This window comes from Schistocerca serialis, chromosome 3 (assembly GCF_023864345.2).
Source record: "Schistocerca serialis cubense isolate TAMUIC-IGC-003099 chromosome 3, iqSchSeri2.2, whole genome shotgun sequence".
NCBI classification, from domain to species: domain Eukaryota; kingdom Metazoa; phylum Arthropoda; class Insecta; order Orthoptera; family Acrididae; genus Schistocerca; species Schistocerca serialis.
Window position 1 is genome coordinate 805886517 of NC_064640.1, and position 21820 is coordinate 805908336.

The window sequence follows — 21820 nt, forward strand, 5'->3', positions numbered from 1 at the left end:
CACATGACTCATATTCTATAACCAATGTATAGTATGACAACTGCCAAGAATGCAGAAAGAGAACTAATATTTCAATGACTGGACGGACAGTTCATAATGTTGCGAAGGAAAAAAAAAAAAGTGGAGCGAAGGCGTTTTGACTACGGCTCGCCCGCATGGTGCTCCAACCCTGGGACCACTTGCCCACAACGCCTGCTACTTTATGACACTTCTTGTTCTTGGACCATTCACTGTTTCCATTTTGCTTTTTTTACAGTTCAGTATACCTTCTTCCTGGTTTCGTGCTTGATCTGTGTTCAGTTTTTGACGGGCTGTCCACTGGGCCATCTTACCACTAAATCTGAGGGCTGTGCGATGGGGAGTTTCCCATGTGAGGATATCATTCGACCACAGATGTACTATCGATAAGTTTGCCGACTGTCAGTTGTGTGTTATCTTTGACAATTGTGTCACTTTAGTGTTTTGACGTATAATGTGAGCAATTGGTGGAGATAACAGTACATCGGGTGATGCGTTGTTTATAGTATCAGGTGGTGTTGTAGTTTGGCAATAAATAATACAAAATGTGGAGTCCAACTCACGTTTTAGTTACAGGTGCGTCTGTTATGTTTGATTTACGGAAGTGTGTATATTTCTTAATGTTTGGATGCATTAATTTCCGTTGTCGTTTGTAATGTTACGGTATGAACCTTTAGGATTCCATAACCGTCAGCAATGCTTTGTTGTGTCTGTAGTGTAGTTGTAATGGCATGCATTACCAGGTTGGAATGTCCTGTAAAAACACAGTTGTGTCGTGTGCTGATATTCAACTTTAGAACGTATATACCGAATCTATGTATTTGGGTTGGGTAGGTTTGTTGGTTCATTATGCATTTGGAGGCTATGAAAGCATTAATTATGGATATATAATTACAGACCCTTGCTAAGAATTTTGTAGATCTACATTGGGGACGTATAACTGCTCATCGATAGTTATTACTTCCGTTACGCGTGTTTCATTGCAACATCGTGTATTACTTGTGTTATGGAAAGCAGTATGTGAAACAAATGTTGCCGGATAACTTTTGTGCTTCACTATGTGTTTTCACTTTGCATAAAAGTATCCATAGTATAGCTGATTGCGTTTGTTATCTTTGTCATATATTGCAACGAGACTAAAGTGTTTTTGTTATGAAACTGTTGTCAAAAATATTACTACTTGCTTAACAAAGTCGGTCGTGGAAAAGAAACTGCAGTTAATTTATTTCCAAATTTGCTAGACATTATTGAGAAAGTGAGATTCTTTTCGGCTTTATGTACGTTTTTTGCCATTCTTTCTGGAACTGCTGGCAGTGAAGTTATATGGAGAGGGTACACTAGTTCATTTTTACGAGAAAGATATGTAATCAGATGTGACAGTCAGAGAATCATTATAGTATTCCCTATAATGACTTAGAAAAGTCTAAATGATCATATTAGGAGGTTTTACATCATTTCGCGTGTTCTGGACTTTTTTAATTCTATAATTTTTGATGAGCACCCAAAAAATCAAGTGTACCACAGTGTTTCTACTAATAGATTTCCATTTAGTGTAGTGATTTAGGGCGCTAAACGGCGAGGTCGTCAGCGCAGCAAGTTCTCCACTGATCTAGCAATGACACTGTGTGTTAATATGAAGCCTTTGTGTTGTGTTGAAGTACTTCATCTTCACACTTCAGGATTTAGGAGTGGATAAACAAGACCAATCACCTTCTGACCTAACCTAGATCTCAAGATAGGATCAGTGTGTCACAGCAACCCACATTCCGAAAACTGATATAGATGCAAAAATAGTAGTGTTATTGTTCTGTTCTTTTTCTGTTCATGTGCATTTACGTTTATATGCCACATCATCACATTATGAAGACATCAAGCATTGATAGGCTCATTTTGCCTGAATGGCTGGCTGTGACCTTAATTCATTGTTGCGGATGAGAAATACTTAATTACTTTATATGTCTTGTGAGTTGAATGTGGTGTGGATTGTGTTGTCAGTTTACATCAAGCCACTATTTGTCTTACATTGTTCTGAAAATGTTATATCACACATCATGGTCTACTCTTCTGTCTTTGGATAGAGCCAACTCGTGTTAGTGATTTCATGCCTGTCTTAACAGCAAAATGAGATCTCACGACACTCTGATATAACTCAGAATAGGGAAACAAGGTCTAAGGCTGCACCCATACAGCCAGAAATAGTGAAACATCCAAGTTCAGCTAGGGGGGAAATGAATGTTGTATTACAAGAATATGTGGAAAGGTAGTAGATTGCCAGTTTGATGTGAAGTAGAACATCATTATAATTGTTGAGATAAGATAAAAATAAACTTAGCTCAGCTGGAAATGGAACAGGTGGTTCCATCGTCATTGGTGGAACAGTTGCATTGTGTTTTTCAAAACTCAAAAGCTAATATAACAAAAAAAAGATAAATAGAAATAAATTAATAATGCATTGATGATCATGTGCATAGTTGCTTTACCTTCTCATTAAAACTGAATATCAGAACTTTGCGAAATGAGCTGTTAATCCTCTTTAAAACCTTGACACTATGGGCGCACGGAGGCTTTCAGACAGTCGTTCTTCCCGCGAACCATACGCGACTGGAACAGGAAAGGGAGGTAATGACAGTGGCACGTAAAGTGCCCTCCGCCACACACCGTTGGGTGGCTTGCGGAGTATCAATGTAGATGTAGACATAGCATTGAATGCCCAGCAGCATTTCACAGAAACTGTGTGAAATGTGTCCATATTGTCTTTTGAAGACATTGATTTCACATAATTACAACAATTCCTTACATGGTGAAATATCAATGAATGTAACGCTATTAATATTTAGGCTACTTACAAAAATTACAATCAAAGACTGTCACAGGCAGAAAGGAATTGTCACAGGTGGGACAGTGTGAAGTAGAATCTGTTTTCATAAGTGAAAATTAATTTGGTATGCTAATATGTAGATGAATCGGTAGTTAAAGTTTTAAGATCACTTCCTCTTTTAAATAACCTTGTAGTGTGTTGTTACCTATGAGTAAGATAAATTTCTGAACAGTATTACTTTAAAGTCTGAGTACCTGATTATTTGATTTAAAAAGCTATCAAATGCAGATTACTACTCGCTGAAATTTGAAAAAGTCTAAATTTCTGGAAAATTTGTGTTTCTAACGTGCTTGGTGCCCAGACTTGGGACAATAGCAAGAACTTATTCAAGCTTGATGTAGGATACATCCTTCTCATCAACTTTGAACACCTACAATGAGCCCCTTGATCTCATACATATAATCTGTATTCGTGTTTTTTTCAAGAGCTCTCCGGGGAATTGCAGCATACCCTTATTTGTCTGTTATCTTTCTTGCAATCTGAAACTCCAACAAAGTTAATGTTCTTGGCATGATCTCTTTGACAGCTGGTTCTAACTCTGTAACTTCTTTGAGAAATGTGTCTGCAGCCCTTCATCAGTTATCTCAGAAAGTGCATAGATGAGAGAGTGTATATTGGATGTAAGTTGAGAAACTCAGTTTCAGTATGTAGATGCCCTTGCTTAAAGCAAAAAAAAAAGCAAGCTTCCTTTATTGTCATATTCATGTAATGTTTCTGAAAACTAACTCTTCTTCTCAGTTGCTGGGTCTTCAGTATTCACATCCTCCATACTGATTATATCAGTTGTGAAAAAGTTTTCTGTTGTGAGCAGATTATTACCTATAAGTTGACCTCAGTCAAAACAAGGCCCCGGGAGTAGACAACATTCCATTAGAACTACTGATAGCCTTGGGAGAGCCCATCCTGACAAAACTCTACCATCTGGTGAGCAAAATGTATGAGACAGGCGAAATACCCTCAGACTTCAAGAAGATTATAATAATTCCAATCCCAAAGATAGCAGGTGTTGACAGATGTGTCAATTACCGAACTATCAGTTTAATAAGTCACAGCTGCAAAACACTAATGTAAATTCTTTACAGACGAATGGAAAAACTGGTAGAGGCAGACCTTGGGGAAGATCAGTTTGGATTCCGTAGAAATGTTGGAACACATGAGGCAATACTTACCCTACGACTTATCTTAGGAGAAAGATTAAGGAAAGGCAAACCTATGTTTCTAGCATTTGCAGACTTACAGAAAGCTTTTGACAATGTTGACTGGAATACTCTCTTTCAAATTCTGAAGGTGGCAGGGGTAAAATACAGGGAGCGAAAGGCTATTTACAATTTTTACAGTAAGCAGATGGCAGTTATAAGAGTCGAGGGACATGAAAGGGAAGCAGTGGTTGGGAAGGGAGTGAGACAGGGTTGTAGCCTCTCGCCGATGCTATTCAATCTGTATATTGAGCAAGCAGTAAAGGAAACAAAAGAAAAATTCGGAGTAGGTATTAAAATCCATGGAGAAGAAATGAAACCTTTGAGGTTCGCCGATGACATTGTAATTCTGTCAGAGACAGCAAAGGACTTAGAAGAGCAGTTGGACGGAATGGGCAGTGTCTTGAAAGGAGGATATAAGATGAACATCAGCAACAGCAAAACGAGGATAATGGAATGCTCCCTTCTTCTGTGTCTCTATGCCAAGAATGATCTACCAGATTTTTCGCATAGAACTTTGGCCTAAGGCATGCATACAATTAAACTGGTTCTTTGTTTCCAATGATGCAGAGATTTTATTCTCAGATCTGAAGTTTTAAACTGCTTTTGGGGGGGGGGGGGGGGGGGGGGAGTAGGAGGAATTTGGCAATGGGATGCTTCTCACAGCATGCTGGACCTGGGGATCCCTCCTCCTCTCCCAGCCAGTCAGATCGTCCACCTTTTACTTTGTTTTTAATTACTGTTATTTACGGGTAGCCTCTGTAGCTGCGGTATCCAATTTTACTTTTTCAGGATTGTCCATTCATATAAAAGCATTGATGAATGAAAGACCTTTCTTCTCCTTGCTACTAAGTGATACAAAGGAACAGTTCAACATATTTTATTACTAGCTCCAGATGGCCTACCTCATGAACAAGGGACTAAAGACTTCACTGTCTCATATTCTCCTTCCTCTATATGAAAAACTGGATCACAATTCCTCAACGTATAGTGTGCACTAGTTAACAGCTTTCACCACCTATTTAAACATGTTGATTTTAGTTATCTCTCTTATTTCCATGGGCAGTCTGTTGTCAGGTCATGGCTGGTGCTTGGACAGCTCAATAGTAGATCACTTGCCTGTGAACGAAGAAATCCCAGGTTTGAGTCCCAGTCCAGCAGAGAGTTTTAATCTACCAGCAAGTTTCAGTCTGTTGTGGGGTTTGGGTCCCTGGTAGAAAATACTGCCTTTAATTTGTTGCTTAATTCTTTCAATGCATGCTCTCTCTTCCTTGATCATCAATAGTAATAATTACTTGAGTTGTTATTAATGTGCATAATGGATTAGGAGATGTAAACAGATGGTGCAGTTATAATCCTCAGTTCCTCAAGCAGCTTTCTTATAATGAACCCAACTTTTGTCTTTAGTTGAGTCCTTTTCTGTAGTTTGAATAATGTCCATTTTTAGTGCATTTGACTTGCAAAAGATGATACTGTGCCTATGGATTAAGTGTGCATAGGAGTAGTATGTAATTGTAGGGCATGAGGCATTACACACTTACGACAGGACCCTACAGGTGAACCTCTGCGTCCTGAAACACTTATTGCAGGCACATGTTTCTATAAATCCTCTCGGTTTGGATTCATTCGGGCTGGTCTTGTTTTCAGAAATGTTACATTTTCTGGTGCGACTTCAAGAACATAATCTGCTGAATTAAGTTAGGTTAATTTCCACAGCCAGAATTTTTGGAAAAGGTGCCTAACCACTAATGGACAATTTCAGCATTTAGCTATTTGCAGTATGGTATCAGTTTTTGGTTGAAATGCTTTTAAAGCTCGTATCAGAAAAATTCAGTGCACAATAACAACATAAAATTTGAGAGTCCCAAATTTGTAGGAATGATATTCAGACTGTGTGCTGCAGGATTTGCATTGTTAGTAGTGTTAGTGGCATGACTTGCCATTAGGCACCAGTACATGTACAACAATGTAGGGTGGAAACACAAGCATCAGACAACAGTGTGAATTACAATTGCAGACAGTCAACATGGATATGGACGAGGTGAGCAGGGCTTTAATCATAAAGCTGTTTTCTCAGAACAACAAAAATAGTGGTGCTGCCCTTTGTGAGAATCTACACATGAAGGGAATATGGGAACACTGTCACATTTGGGGATCATGACCGGAAAAAAAATATTCATTAAGTTCCCCTGCATAGTGAACGCATCACCAAGTGGTGTGGCTTTATGGCACAGTTCATAATTGGTCCATTTTTCATTGAGGAACTCTGACCTTAAGGACCAAGGACATGCAGCATGAACAGGACATGTTACTGTGACCTGCTTTGCAAACATATGGTCCCTGTTCTATGGGAGGAGATGCTTTGGACTCAACTGTTTTGATGGATGATAGAGCTCTGCCTCACATTGCTTGTGAGGTCACTCGGTTACTCTGTAACACATTTGGAGAAAACCGAATCATTGATCCATCACTGCAAACTGCGTGGCCACCCACACCACTGGATTTGAACCCGTATAGTTTCTGGCCCCCGAGGTTTCCTGAAGGACGTGGCTTATCAATGAGACACTAACATACATTAGAGGTTGAAGATAGGGATAGTGGGGGAGATAACCAATATCCCATCTGAGGTGTTATGGGCAGCAGTAGAGCAAACTCTAGTGCAGTTCCAGGCTATCATGGATGCAGATGGTCGTGACAAAGAATGTAAACATGGTACAGAGTTAATGAATGTTAATCTCTCATGTGGAAATTAAAATTTCTTTCTTTCAATGCTTTATTCATTATTTCTCTTGTGCATGTCCTTATAAATGTTTTCACGAAGTTTCATTGTCCTACTACCACCGGTAAGTAGTGAAGTTTAATTATAACCACACTATTCATTGTAAATAGGAGTGTCACATGCTTTGTACTGTTCTGTGTCATCAATTACACTGTACAGTGGGATGTTCAATGTAATAATTTCTTCTTTTCTTTTCTTTGCAGTCCATAGAGCCAGAGGATTGCTGACTAAAGGCAGGAATGGTAATGCTTGTTACAGTATTCAGCTTTTTGTATTTCTATAGGCAATCAGTTTTGCATGTGTTTGCAAACAGATAATTTTATATATGATGTACAATTTTATTACAAGAACCAAGTACACATAACATAACAACAGCATTGACTTAGCATCAGAATTACACCTGCACATGAACATTGAAACAGAGGAAGGAACAGTCCAGGCAGAGTCCAGTAATAAGCAAAGTTAGTTATAGCAAAATCATGGAACAGTTCTAGATGGTAAGGAGAACCTTCACTAAGCACCATTTATGCTAGACAGCCTGAGTTGTGCTGCTGATGTATGGCTGTCTCCATGTGGTCGGCAAAGGTGCTGGCAGCCAAGCGAAACATGTGCTCTTATTTAGGTCTCTCTCTGGTGGCACAAGAAATGAGCTCTGTGGTTGTGGTGACTGCATATGTGTGCACACTGCCACATCCTTCTCCCCCCCCCCCCCCCAAAAAAAAATCCCTTTCAGGGAGGTGGCACTCCAGGTGTTGATGGAAGAAGGCAGAGAGCCAAAGTGGCATGGCTGTTGGCTACAAACTGATCTGGCCAAAGAGTCCACATGGTTCGCAAGGTGACTCTGTGCCAGCAGCATGGCTGCAGGTGCGTATTGATGACTTCACCTCCATTGCCTCATCAGTCTCCGATGAGGCATCACTGTAGCAGGGTTGGGCCGTCAGCTGTCTCTGCCCCAGTTGTGCATATGGCCAGAGGGACCTGTATGATGGTCAACTGAGCATAGCAGTGCATATGGGTAACAGGGGAAACACACTATTTGGGACAGGGGCTATAAATACGATGGGGGGGGGGGGGGGGGGGCAAGGCTCGACGTGTGCTCATGTGGGAGGGCCACATCCTCGTGGCCTCCATCAAACATCTTGACGTTGTTGGTGCCAATCAGCTCCTCAAGTGGCAGCACCTCAGGCCTCAGGAGCTGTGCTTGCAGGTGGGGTGTCTTAGCTCCCCACTGTGGATGCAACTGATTCTGATGGTGGGAGAGCGACGCCTCACCAGTATCCACGGTGAACATTTGCTGAGTGTGCACCATTGCCAGTGCCCGTCCAGGTCCCCAACCGAAAATACATGCCCAGACGGGTGACCAGAATGTATCGTAATGGGTGCATTTACACTTCAGGCTGTGGCACAGCAGGTGCAGCAGAGTCAGGAGCTGCCAGCCATAGAGTACCTCCACCTGGCTTCTGCCATGCAGTGGTGTGGTCCTAGATACTGAAAAACAGAGCCAACACTAAGTCTTCTGAGAGTCAGTCAAGCACTTTTTAACTGTGCTGTATGCTTCATGCTTACACAAAGTGGGTAATAAGATAGCGGGAGCAGATATCGTGAAACAACACCAATAAAAAGCTGGAATTAAGCTCAGCAGAAATTTTTTCTAACGATCTAACAGTGTTCAGAAAGGGTAGATTAAATCCAATTGGCAGTGGAGTATTTATTGCTGTCAGAAGTAGTTTGCCTTGTAGTGAAATCGAAGTAGATAGTTCCTGCAAAATAGTATGGGTAGAGGTTATACTTGACAATCGGACTAAACTATTAATTGGGTCATTTTACCGACCCCCCGACTCAGAAAATATAGTTGCTGAACAGTTCAAAGAAAACTTGAGTTGCATTTCAAATAGGTACCCCACTCATACAATTTTAGTCGGTGGTGACTTTAATCTACACTTGATATGCTGGAAAAATTATACGTTTAAAGCTGGCGGCAGGCATAAAACATCATTCGAAATTGTACTGAATGCTTTCTCAGAAACTTATTTTGAACAATTAGTTCATGAGCCCACTCAAAGTGTAAATGGTTGCAAAAAGCATACTCTACCTCTTAGCAACAAATAATCCTGGACAAATAGTGAGTATCGTGATGAATACAGGGATTAGTGACCACAAGGCAATAGCTGCTAGGCTGAATAGCGTAACTCCTACAACCGTCAAAAAGTATATCTATTTAAAAAGCTGATAAAAATGCTCTTAACTCCTTCCAATCTGATATGTAAGCATAGAAAAGTTGTGGAATGATTTCAAAGAGATAGTATAGACAGCAATTGAGAGATATATACCACATAAATTAATAAGTGATGGTACTGATCCCCCATGGTACACAGAATGGGTCGGATCACTGTTGCAGGAGCAGTGGAAAAAGCATGCCAAATTTAAAAGAACACAAAATCCCTAAGATTGGCAGAGTTTTGCAGACGTTCAAAATATAGTGCGTACTTCAATGTGAGATGCTTTCAATAATTTCCACAATGAAACTCTGTCTCGAAATCTGGCAGAAAACCCAAAGAGATTCTGGTCATACATAAAGCACACTAGTGGCAAGACACAATCAATACCTTCACTGCGCGATAACAACGGTGAAGTCACTGATTACAGTGCCACTAAAGCAGAGTTATTAGACACGATTTTCCAAAACTCCTTCACCAAAGAAGACAAAGTAAATATTCCTGAATTCCAGTCAAGAACAACTGCCAAGATGAGAAACATAGAAATAGATATCCTCAGTGTCACAAAGCAGCTTAAATCATTTAATAAAAGCAAGGCTTCTGGGACAAATTGCATACCAGTCAGGTTCCTCTCAGAGTATGCTGATACAATAGCTCCATATTTAGCAATTATATACAACTGCTTGCTCACAGAAAGATCCATACCTAAAGACTGGAAAAGTCACACCAATAACCAAAAAGGGAAGTAGGAGTAATCTGTGGAATTACAGGCCTATATCACTAATGTCGATGTGCAGTAGGGTTTTGGAACATATACTGTATTCAAACACTATGAAGTGCCTCGAAGAAAACGATTCAGAAAATATCATTCTTGTGGAACACAATTAGTTTTTTATACTCATGAAGTAATGAGTGCTATCGACAGGGGATGTCAAATTGATTCCATATTTTTAGATTTCCAGAAGGCTTTCGACACTGTTCATCAAAAGCGTCTTCTAACCAAACTGTGTGCCTATGGAATATCTCCTCAGTCGTGCGACCGGATTCATGATTTCCTGTTAGAAAGGTCACAGTTCGTAGTAATAGATGGAAAGTAATCGAGTAAGACAGAAATAATATCCATTGTTCCCCAAGGAAGTGTTATAGGCCCTCTATTGTTCCTGATCTATGTTAAGGACATAGGAGACAATCTCGGTAGCAGTCTTTGGTTTTTGCAGATGATGCTGCCATTTACCATCTTCTAAAGTCATCAGATGACCAAAACGAATTGCAAAATGATTTAGATAAGATATCTGTATGGTGTGAAAAGTTGCAGTTGACACTGAATAAAGAAAAGTATGAAGTTATTCACATGAGCACTAAAAGAAATCTGCTAGATTTCGATTATGCAATAAGTCACACAAATATAAAGGCTGTAAATTCAACTAAATACTTAGGGAATACAACTACAAATACCCTAAGTTGGAACGATCACATAGATAGTGTTGTGGGTAGAGCCAACCAAAGACTGTGATTCATTGGCAGAACACTTAGAAGCTGCAACAGGTCTACTAAAGAGACTACTTACACCACGCTTGTCCGCCCTATTCTGGAGTATTGCTGTGCAGTGTGGGACCCGCATCAGATGGGACTGATGGATGACATCGAAAAAGTACAAAGGTGGGCAGCTTGTTTTGTATTATTGCGAAGTAAGGGAGATAGTACCACAGACATGATACATGATGTGGAGTGGCAATCATTAAAACAAAGGCCGTTTTCGTTGTGACGGGATCTTCTCATGAAATTTCAATCACCAGTTTTCTCCTCCAATTGCAAAAACATTCTGTTGGCACCCACCTACGTAGGGAGAAATGATCATCACGATAAAATAAGAGAAATCAGGTCTCGCACAGCAAAATTTAAGTGCTCATTTTTCTTGCATGCCATTCGAGAGTGGAATGGTAGAGGGACAGCTTGAAGGTGATTCATTGAACCCTCTGCCAGGCACTTTATTGTGAATAGCAGAGTAATCATTTAGATGTAGATATGAACTGTGGGTCATTATTGTAGACAATCATCTCGAACAGCCCGTAAATCCCAAAGACCTTGTTGAGAGCCTACACAGTAGCTTCTGCGGTGATGCAGCGCATATGGAGGACATATGAGTAATTGGACAGTGCGTCAGCCATCACCAACCACATAGAATTATAGAAAGGGCCCGTAAAGTCAAGGTGGAAGCAGCCCCATGGCTCATGGCTGACTTGGTGTTGGCCACCTGCTGTTTGGCACGTGGACATTCTTCTCAATCGTCAAAACGATGTCAGGCTAGTAGACAAAATGTCATGGAAGACCTTCATGCAGTTCATACCCCAGTGGCCACAGTGTAAGAGGAGGAGGATACAAGCCCACAGGACCAGAGGGACGATGAGCCAGGGGTCACTTGAATCAGTGCTAAGGAGGAGAGTGCCATCAATTGCCTCCAGCTGATGGTGGAGGAGGAAATAATTGCAAAGTGGAGCAGACTCCTTGGTGGGCAGTCACTTGCGCCAACCATTGTACAAAAAATCAACCATCTGTCGGAGTATGGGATGTTTCCAAGTGGTCTGTACTTCGTGATGGACCTTTACAGGCTGTCTAACCACCATGTGCTGGAAGTGATAATCAATCGGGGGGTGGGGGGACAAGTTCTTTGGCTTTCGTCAAAATCTGGGTTGCGTCCCTTCAAGTGTAACAACAGGTCTGCATTAGCATGCTATGCCGCAGATGTATAATGAATCTCATAGTGATACTCACTCAGAAACAAAGTTCAGTGATGGAATCCTTCTGCAGTCCTGCTCAGAAGTTGCGAACAGGAGCCAAAGGATGCCACGAGTGGCTTATGGTCAGTGATGAGGTGGAATTTGATGCTGTAGAGGAAAACATGGAACTTCTGGACTGTGTACATAAAGGCTGAGCCTTTCTTTTCTATAAGAAAATATTTGCACTGAGTGGCTGTCAGTGTTTTGGGGGCAAATGTGATAGGCTGTTTGGAAGTGTCAGCATTCCTCTGAACTGCACAAACACCATGTTGGGAAGCATCTGTTGCAAGCACAAGCAGTTTGCCCAATGTCAAGTTAATGAGGCAGGGCATGATGTCTTCAGCAGTGATTTTATGTGGGCAAATACTGTCGCAGTCTACAGACCAAACAAAAGGAGCACCCTCCTTTACACAACTTGTGCAACGGATGAATGATGTCCACTTTGATAGATAGAAGTTTCAAATAATAACTGACTTTGGACATAAACAATTGGAGTTCCTTCAGGTTCTGCTGTTTAGGTAGGTTATTGATTGCTGCTATGTGGCATGTCATAGGTTTGATGCCATCCTTCGAAAGGAGGTGGTCCAAATATTTGATTTCTACCTGAGAAACCTTTAACTCGATTGTAATGTAGGCCCACCTCTTGCAATTTAATGAACAGAATCCATAGGTTAGCAATATGGTCCAACTGTAAGGAAACCATAACAATAATGTCAAAAAGATAGTTTGCACAGATAGCAATACCTTGCATTAAGTATTCAAAAAATCTGTGGAAAATGGTGGGAGCACTCATGATGCTGAATGGCAGGTGTTTATAACAGTCCAACCCAAACGGAGTGTTGGTAACTGGGATCTGTTGAAAGGAAGAATTTAGCTGAAGCTGCAGGTATGCCTCCACCGAGTCAGTCTTTGAAAAACACTCACCACCATGCAGTTTCACAAGTATTTCTGCAGGTCAGGAAAACTGATTGCGCATCAACAGCAGATTTAAAATCTCCCCACAAACAAAATGCTCTCATAGCCTTTTGGATAACAAGCAGAGGCATAGCCCACTGGCTGGAAGGAATGGGTTCAATGATGCCCTGGCTGTGCAACCTATCCAGTTCTTCCTTGAAACCCTGCTACAGGGCAAATAGAATAGGCTGAACATGACAGAACTTGCAACGGCTGTCAACTTCAGGGTTATGTGGGCTTTGTAGTCTTTGGCAGCATCCAATCCCAGCAGAAACAAGAGACCCTAACTCATGGCATAGGTCATCCAGTGATCCAATGCTTGGAATAGGGTGGAGTCAGAAATAAGATGCACAGCATACTGAATTTGAAACCCAAAAACTGTGACTGCATCAAAACCAGAAATGTTTTCAGATATTGTGATGGCGACAGCCAAAAACGTTACTGCTTTCATGACATGTTCATTCTCAGTGTTGATCGGGCCTGGCTTCGAACAGGGATTGGCCAATCGCTGTAACTGACTGAACGACAATTGGTGGAGGGCAGAGAAGGGCAACATAAGCAATGATAGGTTTCAAGATTCACTGGAGACACAAAGGACCCTGCTATCAACCGGGAAATGGAATAGCAGCTTAACATAAATCTTGCAGGGAAACGTGAAGGTCCCAGCTGTGCAGTGGTGCGACGCTGTGACACTCCAGAAACTCCGTGTCCACATCTGGGGCACAGAATAGAGAGTAGATGGAAAGGAAAGTTGAGGGTGACACCTTTGATTTGCATGAAGCCATACTGAAACCAAGTAAACGCGAAATGATAGCTGCTTACTACTATGGCTCGAAATAGACATTCTTACAGAACAGAAATAAGCTAACTGAGTAAATGAATACTTTTACGAAAAGAAATGCTAATGAAACAAATTGTGATAAATCTTTACTTAAAAACTTATTGCATGAGCTTTTAAATTAATTACTATTTGCATTTACATACAGTGAACTGCCAGTGCTTTTAGCTTCAGGTGACAGTGAAGCTGCTTTGTTTTGTAAATATCAGTTCTTGCTTTGCAGCAGTTTTATTTTACTCCTTAGTTTTTCCTCTCTTGGACTGTGAACTAATAAATACACTTCACTCCCAGCAGAAACAATTGTTGTTGAACACTCTTCAGAGGTTTCAGGGTGCACCTCAGTGCTGGAGTTTTCATTTGTGTTTTTAACCGGAAAATAACGCATAGGCATTACTTTAAATTAAGAGAGTAGGCCGATTAAAATTTAATTTTTCACAAATGTTTTGAATTATGCCCAGACCTGTAAGTTCGTTCTAACATTTTATTTAATATAAATCATGTTTGTGTAATAAATGACGATTGATAAGCGTTGTAAAGAAACTTCTGTCAACTTTGTCCAAAATATGAGATGTGTTCAGCTTTTCCATTATGTAATTGTTGGTGTAGGATGTCTTCTTTTTCTTCATTTTCTTCCAGCCATAAGTACTACAATAACTTGTGGTTACTAGTTTGAGAAACATGCATTTACTTCCATGAACTGTTCATGACTTATTTTTATGATAAATATGACCCCGCTAAGTGTAAATCGTCAACTGTAAAGTAATTAAAGCTTCTAATTTTATATTTGACATTCTCATGTACAGCTTCCTGTAAAATTATACACAAACCCAAATTTTTGTTTGCCTTTCCTTTTCATGCCTTTTGTGAAAGTATTAATAAATACAATATAGTAAACATTATTTCCGTTTATTTAGCAGTGTAAGTAACATAAAAATTGGAAACAGAAAAGATAAAATAGCTTCCATGGACAGAATCGAATCTGTGACCCATGCCTTACTATTCCACATTCTTGGTACTACGCCACACACTGCTTACAACTTGTGCTACCATAAATGGCTCATCCCTCACCCAAGCCACACCAAAATTGCTGTTTTCTTTTAAATGCCTGGCCATGTGAAACTCTCGCTTCTGTCTCTTGTACTTCAGGCCAAGCGCTGCACATACTGTAAATTTGGATAAAACCGGTAATCTGTTTGTGAGCTGCAGGCAACTTGTGTGTGGTGTGCTCAGGCAGTGCCCTAAAATAAAATATTTTAACTTCCAGTTTCTCTGTACAGGGTGAGATTGGCTTTCCTTCCAATTTCAAAAACAGTTATGATATGTTAGCTACATTTAGTATACAGCAATGTGCACCTAAAATGAACCAAACGTAAAGTAGCCAGTGACCACACTTTAGTGCAAACCATTCAAATTTTGCACTGCAGGGTGCTTGGAAATTAAGTATTACAGTAACTATGACACACAAAGAACAATTAAACACTTCTTCATCAAGCTGTGGTATGAAACCGTAAGACACAAAAGAAATCAATTTTGTATGTCAATTATTTTCCTCAGGATCGAATGAGAGATGATATATACAGTATTGAAGGAGATGTGCAAATGTGAAAATTTGTTTTTAATTTTGGAAAGAAATGGAGAGTTTGATGAGCTTTTACTGTTTACAGCAAGAAAATCAGGAAACTTGTTTTTCTCATGTACTGCTATCAGCTTCTTCTAGCTGTTTACTTTCCTGTGGGGCCTTTTCTCGTACTACTGCTCATTTAATGTTTTTAACTTTTCCAGTACATCAAACAACTGTTTACTTGTGGGTAAGCCCAGTAGCTAAAATGCGCAATTAATAGAGTAAACAAAACGTGTCTGTCTGCCTTTGACTTCAGACACAGCTGTTTACTTGGTTTCAGTGTATAGTCTCTGTTCTGTGTCCGAGGTGTAACCACATGGGCAGCTATGACAAATGGCTGCCACATGGCTATGTCTGTAGCGAGCCACACATCGCGCCTGCTGGTAGGGGCAGCGGCTATGGCCCATGCATGGAAATAGTTAGGTCACGAGGGAAACCTGTCTGGAAGAGTTGTAGTCCAGTTGTGAATCAGATGAAAATGACAAGAGTGTCAGTGAATGATGTCTTTGCTGTAGAACCAAACACATTGCTGATGTGTACATTACATCCTAAAACTGTTAAATCCCAGCCTGTGTGACTTTGAATACCTGAGCTACAGCTAAGACCACCTTGATTGTAAGACCTATTAAAAGTATCGCACCCCTATGTGCCCCTCTGCCTGGAGCAGAATGGACTGTGGTGTCACATATCTGGAAGCCGGCATATGATTGGTTACATGAGCACAAATAAACCAGCACTTCCAACTTAAACCCCAGAGATCAGCTATTCACACTTGATAGGACTGGCCTGGCTTCTTTTGTGCTGGTGAAACTTCGTATGGGAAACCACAATATGGATTTGTTTAAAATAATAAGCACTGAGCAACTCAAATACCCGAGAAAACAACAATGCTGCAGGGTCCATTAACAGAGCAAGTTTCTGAAGCAAATCAAATGTTTCAGGACAAGAAATAGGATTTTCACAAAATTGGGTTCACTACGTAAAATGTCACAGAATACTGTTCGTATGAGTCCCAATCTTCCTTTACCTCTTGGAATGGTGGAAAGCTGGGGTGAAGGTGGCATGCCAAGGGCAATTGTGGAAGGACTGTGGCACCTTGCAAAGTCGTAACCAACTGATAAAGAAAATCTAACTGGTGCTGTTGTAAAAACAGAACCAGCATTGGAGCCATTGTGCTCATGGAACACGTGCAGATGCAGAAAGAACCTTGTCACCAAAACTGTAGTATCTACAGTTTTATTACAACAACCAAGTGTACAGAACATACAACAGTAGTGGCTGAACACCAGAATTACTTCTTTACGTGAAGATTGAAACAGAGGAAAAAACAGTCCAGGCTGAGTCTGGTAACAGGCAAAATTCATTATAGCAAAAGTACTGAACAACCCTAGTCGCCAGTGATGTCTCTCACTGAGCACTACTGATGCAAGTGAGAGTGGGCTGCACTGTTGACATGCACCTGTCTCTATGCGACCAATGGAGATGCTGGCAGCAACCGAAGCACACCCTCTCATTTTGGTCTGGTACTGGCAGCACCATGTATGAGCTCTGTAGCTGGTGTATCGGCATACATGGGCGTGTTGCCACACATCAGGAAATGTGTGTTGAATTTGCCCTTTTTGTCATCGTAATGTTAAGTTCTACAATGTCCTTACAGTGCAACACTGTATTATCAGAGGTAAATTGGTGGCTGCTGGTGTAGTTTAAAATTCAGCACTTCCACATTATTTGTCAAATAAAGTCAGTCCAAGGCTTGGAGGCGTATTGCAGCAAACTTCAGTGGAATTGTGATATAGTTTACCTCATGATAAGTAAAATCAAGCAAATGCCATGATGACACAAGTGAGTACTATGTTAATTATGATGTCACTATCAGCATGTTGCGATGTGCTGAAAAGAGTTAGTGAAATTTAGTGAAAAAAATGGGATAAATCTGTTTCACCAGATACATATTAATAAACACCTTTGTTGGGCAACTGTAGTGAACTGTATTAGAAGCAATGGGAACAGGTGTGGACACCAGTTATGTATCATAAGCGTTCTGTAAATTATATACTTTTTTGTGTACTCACAGAGCTTAAATAGAACAGATGAAACAATTGTGTAGGGAAAATAGCACCCAATAACTGGGAATGGTTTGTGACAGATGATTACACACACACACACACACACACACACACACACACACACACACACACACACACACACACACGGGGTACTAAAAGGAATTGCCACTAAGACCACATAGAGTGAACATTCCAGAGACAGTGAGCCAAGTACTGTCAGTGAAGGACGTCAGGGCTAGTTTCAGTAGAGTTTATAGTGACAGCTGTGAACAGTGTGCAGTGGTGAAATTCTGTATTTTGCTTGGAAAAAGTGGAATAGGAACGCTTTAATAGTTAAAAATGGCGTACAAGGACCTGCAGCCCAAACACATGAAAATGTTGAAAACATTCGTGCAGTCATCAACGAAGATTGTCAACAGACCATTGAAGAATGACAGATTTGGGAATGAAAATGGCTCACAGATTCGTGCCATAACTGATATTGGCTGAACGAAAATGAGATTGCATGAGAGCATAATGTGCTTTGACTGAAGAGTCCCAAAATGATCCAAACTTTTTTTCAAAAATTATCTCAGCTGACAAAAATTGGTGCTGTGCTTACGATCCTGAGTAAAAGCAACAATCAAGCGAGTGGAAGACTGCAAGTTCGCCTTGCCTCAAGAAAGCTCGTCAGGTGAAATCAAACATTAAGACAGTGCTGGTTTTTTGTTGTTGTTTTTTATGTGAAAGTGGTTGTCCATTCAGAAGCATCAGGCTTTCTACTTGGTAGTTTTGAAAATAATGCGCAACAGTGTGCGATGGAAGTGGCCTGATTTGTGCCAGTCGGATGACTGGTTTTTCAATCATGATAATGCCCCTGCTCATACAGCCCTGTCTGTACAATTCTGGACCCCATATTCACCAGACCTTGCCACATGAGATTTATTTTGTTTCCTAGAATAAAAAGAGACATGAAAGGAAAGTGTTTTGCTAATGTTGCTGAGGTGAAGAAAAAATGAGAGAGGCACTGTCAAGGACCACAAAATATTAATTTCAACCATGTTTTCAAAAATGGAATAAAAATTAGACAAGTGTATTACTGCAAGTGGAGAGTACTTTAAAAGCATGAGAAGGTTTGTGCTTTAAATGTGAATAAATAAGTTGAAAAAAGATGATTCAGTTTCTTTTGGGTTCCCGCTCATGTACAAAAATATCAGAAAGCAACTGAAGACAGAATTATTTTCATAAAGGGGCAGAGGGTGGGTGAGAGAGGGCAGGGGGGGGGGGGAGGGGGGGGGAGGAGAGAGAGAGAGAGAGAGAGAGAGAGAGAGAGAGAGAGAGAGAGAGAGAGAGAGAGACATGAAATGGTTCACTGTGCAGGTAAGAGACACAGCACTTTAGAGAGGGAGGGGCTAATTAGTTAGTGAGTTAAGGACTTGTTTGATATACCATATGACTTATAAAAACCATGATATGAAACATCTTAACTGTGCATAAATTTAACATAGTACATTGGACATTATGCAGTGATCAACCATAACATTATAACTGCCTCCTTAAGAGTGTCCACGTTAGACATATAAAGCAGCTGCAAATGCTCATGAAGGAAACTTCCCATCGCACTCCCCTCAGATTTAGTGGTAAGAGGACCCATTGGACAGCCTGTCAAAAACTGAATACAGATCATGAATGAAAACAGGAAGAAGATGTACTGGACTGTGGGGAGGGGGGGTGGGCGAAGAAGCAGCAAAATAGAAACAGTGAATGGTCCAAGGACAAGAAGGGTTATATAATGCAGCTGGTTAGAGAAATGGCATTGTGGATAAGTGGTTATGATGTTTGAGTGACAATGGGGTGAGCTGTGTTCAAATGTTCCTTCAGCCAATTTCTGTTTTTTTTCTTCGCTGTTTGCTTTATTCAAATTTGTGTCTTTGTCATGATATAACATCCATTTGCAACAGCAAGGTGTAAGGTAGGGACCCATAGAGACAGTTGATTCTGACGACTACTTTGTTAGCAACTGAAAGGAAGTGTATTTCAAATGGGAACTGCAAACGTTTGATGACCAGGTGACAAGTCAGCCGAATCCCCCACTGGGAAACATGTCTGGTATGCAGTACATGGCATTAGTGGCAGTACATGTGTTATGTAACAGGAATCTCGTATAGACACATCTAATTTGTATGGCGGGTGCTACTGTGTCAGATATAGGTGTTTGTATGAATGTGGATGTGATCACTTCCAGGTAAATGATGAAAACATAACATTTTGCCAAATAAGGTGCAACAAAAGTGTAAAACAGTTTCACAATCACACAGTTTCTCTGTGCTCTGTCAAAACATACGTTTTTAACGTTTTTGGAGTTGTGCTCTGCTTTGGAAGCCTTGACTCTTGAATTCCTTTTTTTGTAACATAGTTCACACATGTTTATTTGTTGTTTTCATTTCTGTAAGATATTTATGTCGTATCTCGCCTGCTCTCACTATTCATCACATTTACATGTGACAGTAATATATTTGTACCACATGACTCATATTCTATAACCAATGTATAGTATGACAACTGCCAAGGCTACAGAAAGAGAACAAATATTTCAGTGACCAGATGGGCAGTTCATAATGTTATGAAGGAAAAAACATATGGAACAAGAGTGTTTTGAACATGGCTCACCCGTATGGACTCCAACATTGTGACCACTTACCCACGACGCTGACCATTCACTGTTTCTATTTTGCTTTTTCTCGCAGTTCAGTACACCTTCCTGGTTTCGTGCTTGATCTGTGTTCAATTTTTGATGGGCTACTCACTGGGCCATCTAACACTAAATCTGAGGGGGACGCCGTGAGGAGTTTCCCTTGTCAGTACGCACCAAGCAAGGTGGTGCAATCGTAAGACACATTTCATGTATTTGGAAGGATTGCAGTTAAAGACCCTGTCTATGCATCCAGATTAAATTTTCCATTATATCCCTAAGTTGCTCAAAGTGAATTTGAGGATAGTACTTGTGAAAGGACATGCTTGATTTCCTTCCCCCTCCTTCCACAATCAGAGCTTGTGCTCAGTCTTGAACGATATTGATATCAACAGTGTTAAATTCATCCTAGTCGTCAAATATGAGGTGTCTAGGAAAGTTGCTTTCTCGGATCGCTAGACAGCATACAAACAAATTGTATTAATGAGTTTTATTACAAATGGTAAAGATTACTTTGTTCATTACACAGATGTGTTGCAAGCAAAGGGTGACCTACAAAATAAATAAGCTTCTTCAGTATAAACGACTCCTAAGTCACTGCTATACAAGTGCCTAATCTTGAAACTACTCTTCTACAGGGCTGTGACCAGCCGAACATGGCACTTATGTCCTCTTCACCTAGGGGCACTGCTGTTGCGTGGTCGTTCTGGAGAGGGGTCGCTCAGCATGCTATTGGCTGACCTCTTCTCACAGTCATCTCTTCTCCATCGTTCCCAACTGGCGTGCTGGTGGTTGACCTAATGCCGTAACAAAGAGGATGTTAAACCATAACCTTCTGTCCTTTGTTGCTTAGTAGTGGCTATTGACAGGAGACACCATTTGTCCATGTATGAGTATATTATGAGGAGGTAGTATGTGAACTCTGAGCGTACACTTGGTTGCTTTCCAAATAGACCAACGTGCTTTTCAGACAACTGTAGCATTATAGAAGCCTTGTCATATGAGGAGTTTGTCCTTCAGGAAAATTCCATGCCCACTGAAGCAGCCATCATTCATTAAAGGATGCCATTAGTCTCTGACAAGAGTGATGTGATCTGATTTCAGAGTGCCTTTTGTAATAGTTATATGCATCCTATATACTGCGAAATGGCCTCATTATGTAATAATGCCACTTTTCACCTTGAGGTGTCCAGAATGCACTTGTTATGCATGGGTTTGCTGGAAGATGACTTACCATGTCATAACCATCCATAGTGAGAGAAGCATTACTACTGTGATGAGACTGCATGTTGAGATTGTTCCATGGCACCATCACAATCTGCTGATGTAAATAATAGACTCGTTTAGACAAAGAGAATGCACATATTGCTCATTTTCAACAGAGATGACCCTTTGTGGCAGTGTGTGGTAAATGATGAGCTCCACGTAGTTGTGCCTTCCCAAGAATTGTTCTCCACTAACAGGTCCATCACAAAAGAAACTAGTGAAACTTTTGTTGTGTAATATTAGTATGCACTGGTTTTTTTGACTTTGAACCATGTTCTTATGCTCTGATGGGTTTCATCAAAATCAGTCAACTTTCAACTGCTTCTGTATACATGTTCCACAAGCAACCATATGGTGCATGGCAAAGGATACCCTGTACCACTACTAGTCATTGCTCTTCTGTTCACTTGCAAATAGAGCAAGGGAAAACTGTGTACATACTTCTGTATGAGCTCTAATCTCTCTAGTCTTATTTTCATGGTCCTTATGGGAAATGTACATTGGTGACAGTAAAAGAATTCTGCAGCCAGCCTCAAATGC

General features: G+C 40.6%; 1 protein-coding gene across 3 annotated transcripts in view; it reads left to right on the plus strand.

Moving 5' to 3' along the window:
- The first annotated feature begins 456 nt into the window (after positions 1-456).
- The window catches only part of LOC126470653 (rab11 family-interacting protein 1), a 104961-nt gene continuing 83597 nt past the window's right edge, over positions 457-21820 (plus strand). For all 3 annotated transcript variants that reach the window (XM_050098638.1, XM_050098639.1, XM_050098637.1), the window contains exons 1-2: positions 457-594; positions 7075-7113. In XM_050098638.1, the coding sequence (XP_049954595.1) occupies positions 564-594; positions 7075-7113 (70 nt within the window). In that variant the 5' untranslated portion in view covers positions 457-563. The remainder of the gene's footprint in view (positions 595-7074; positions 7114-21820) is intronic.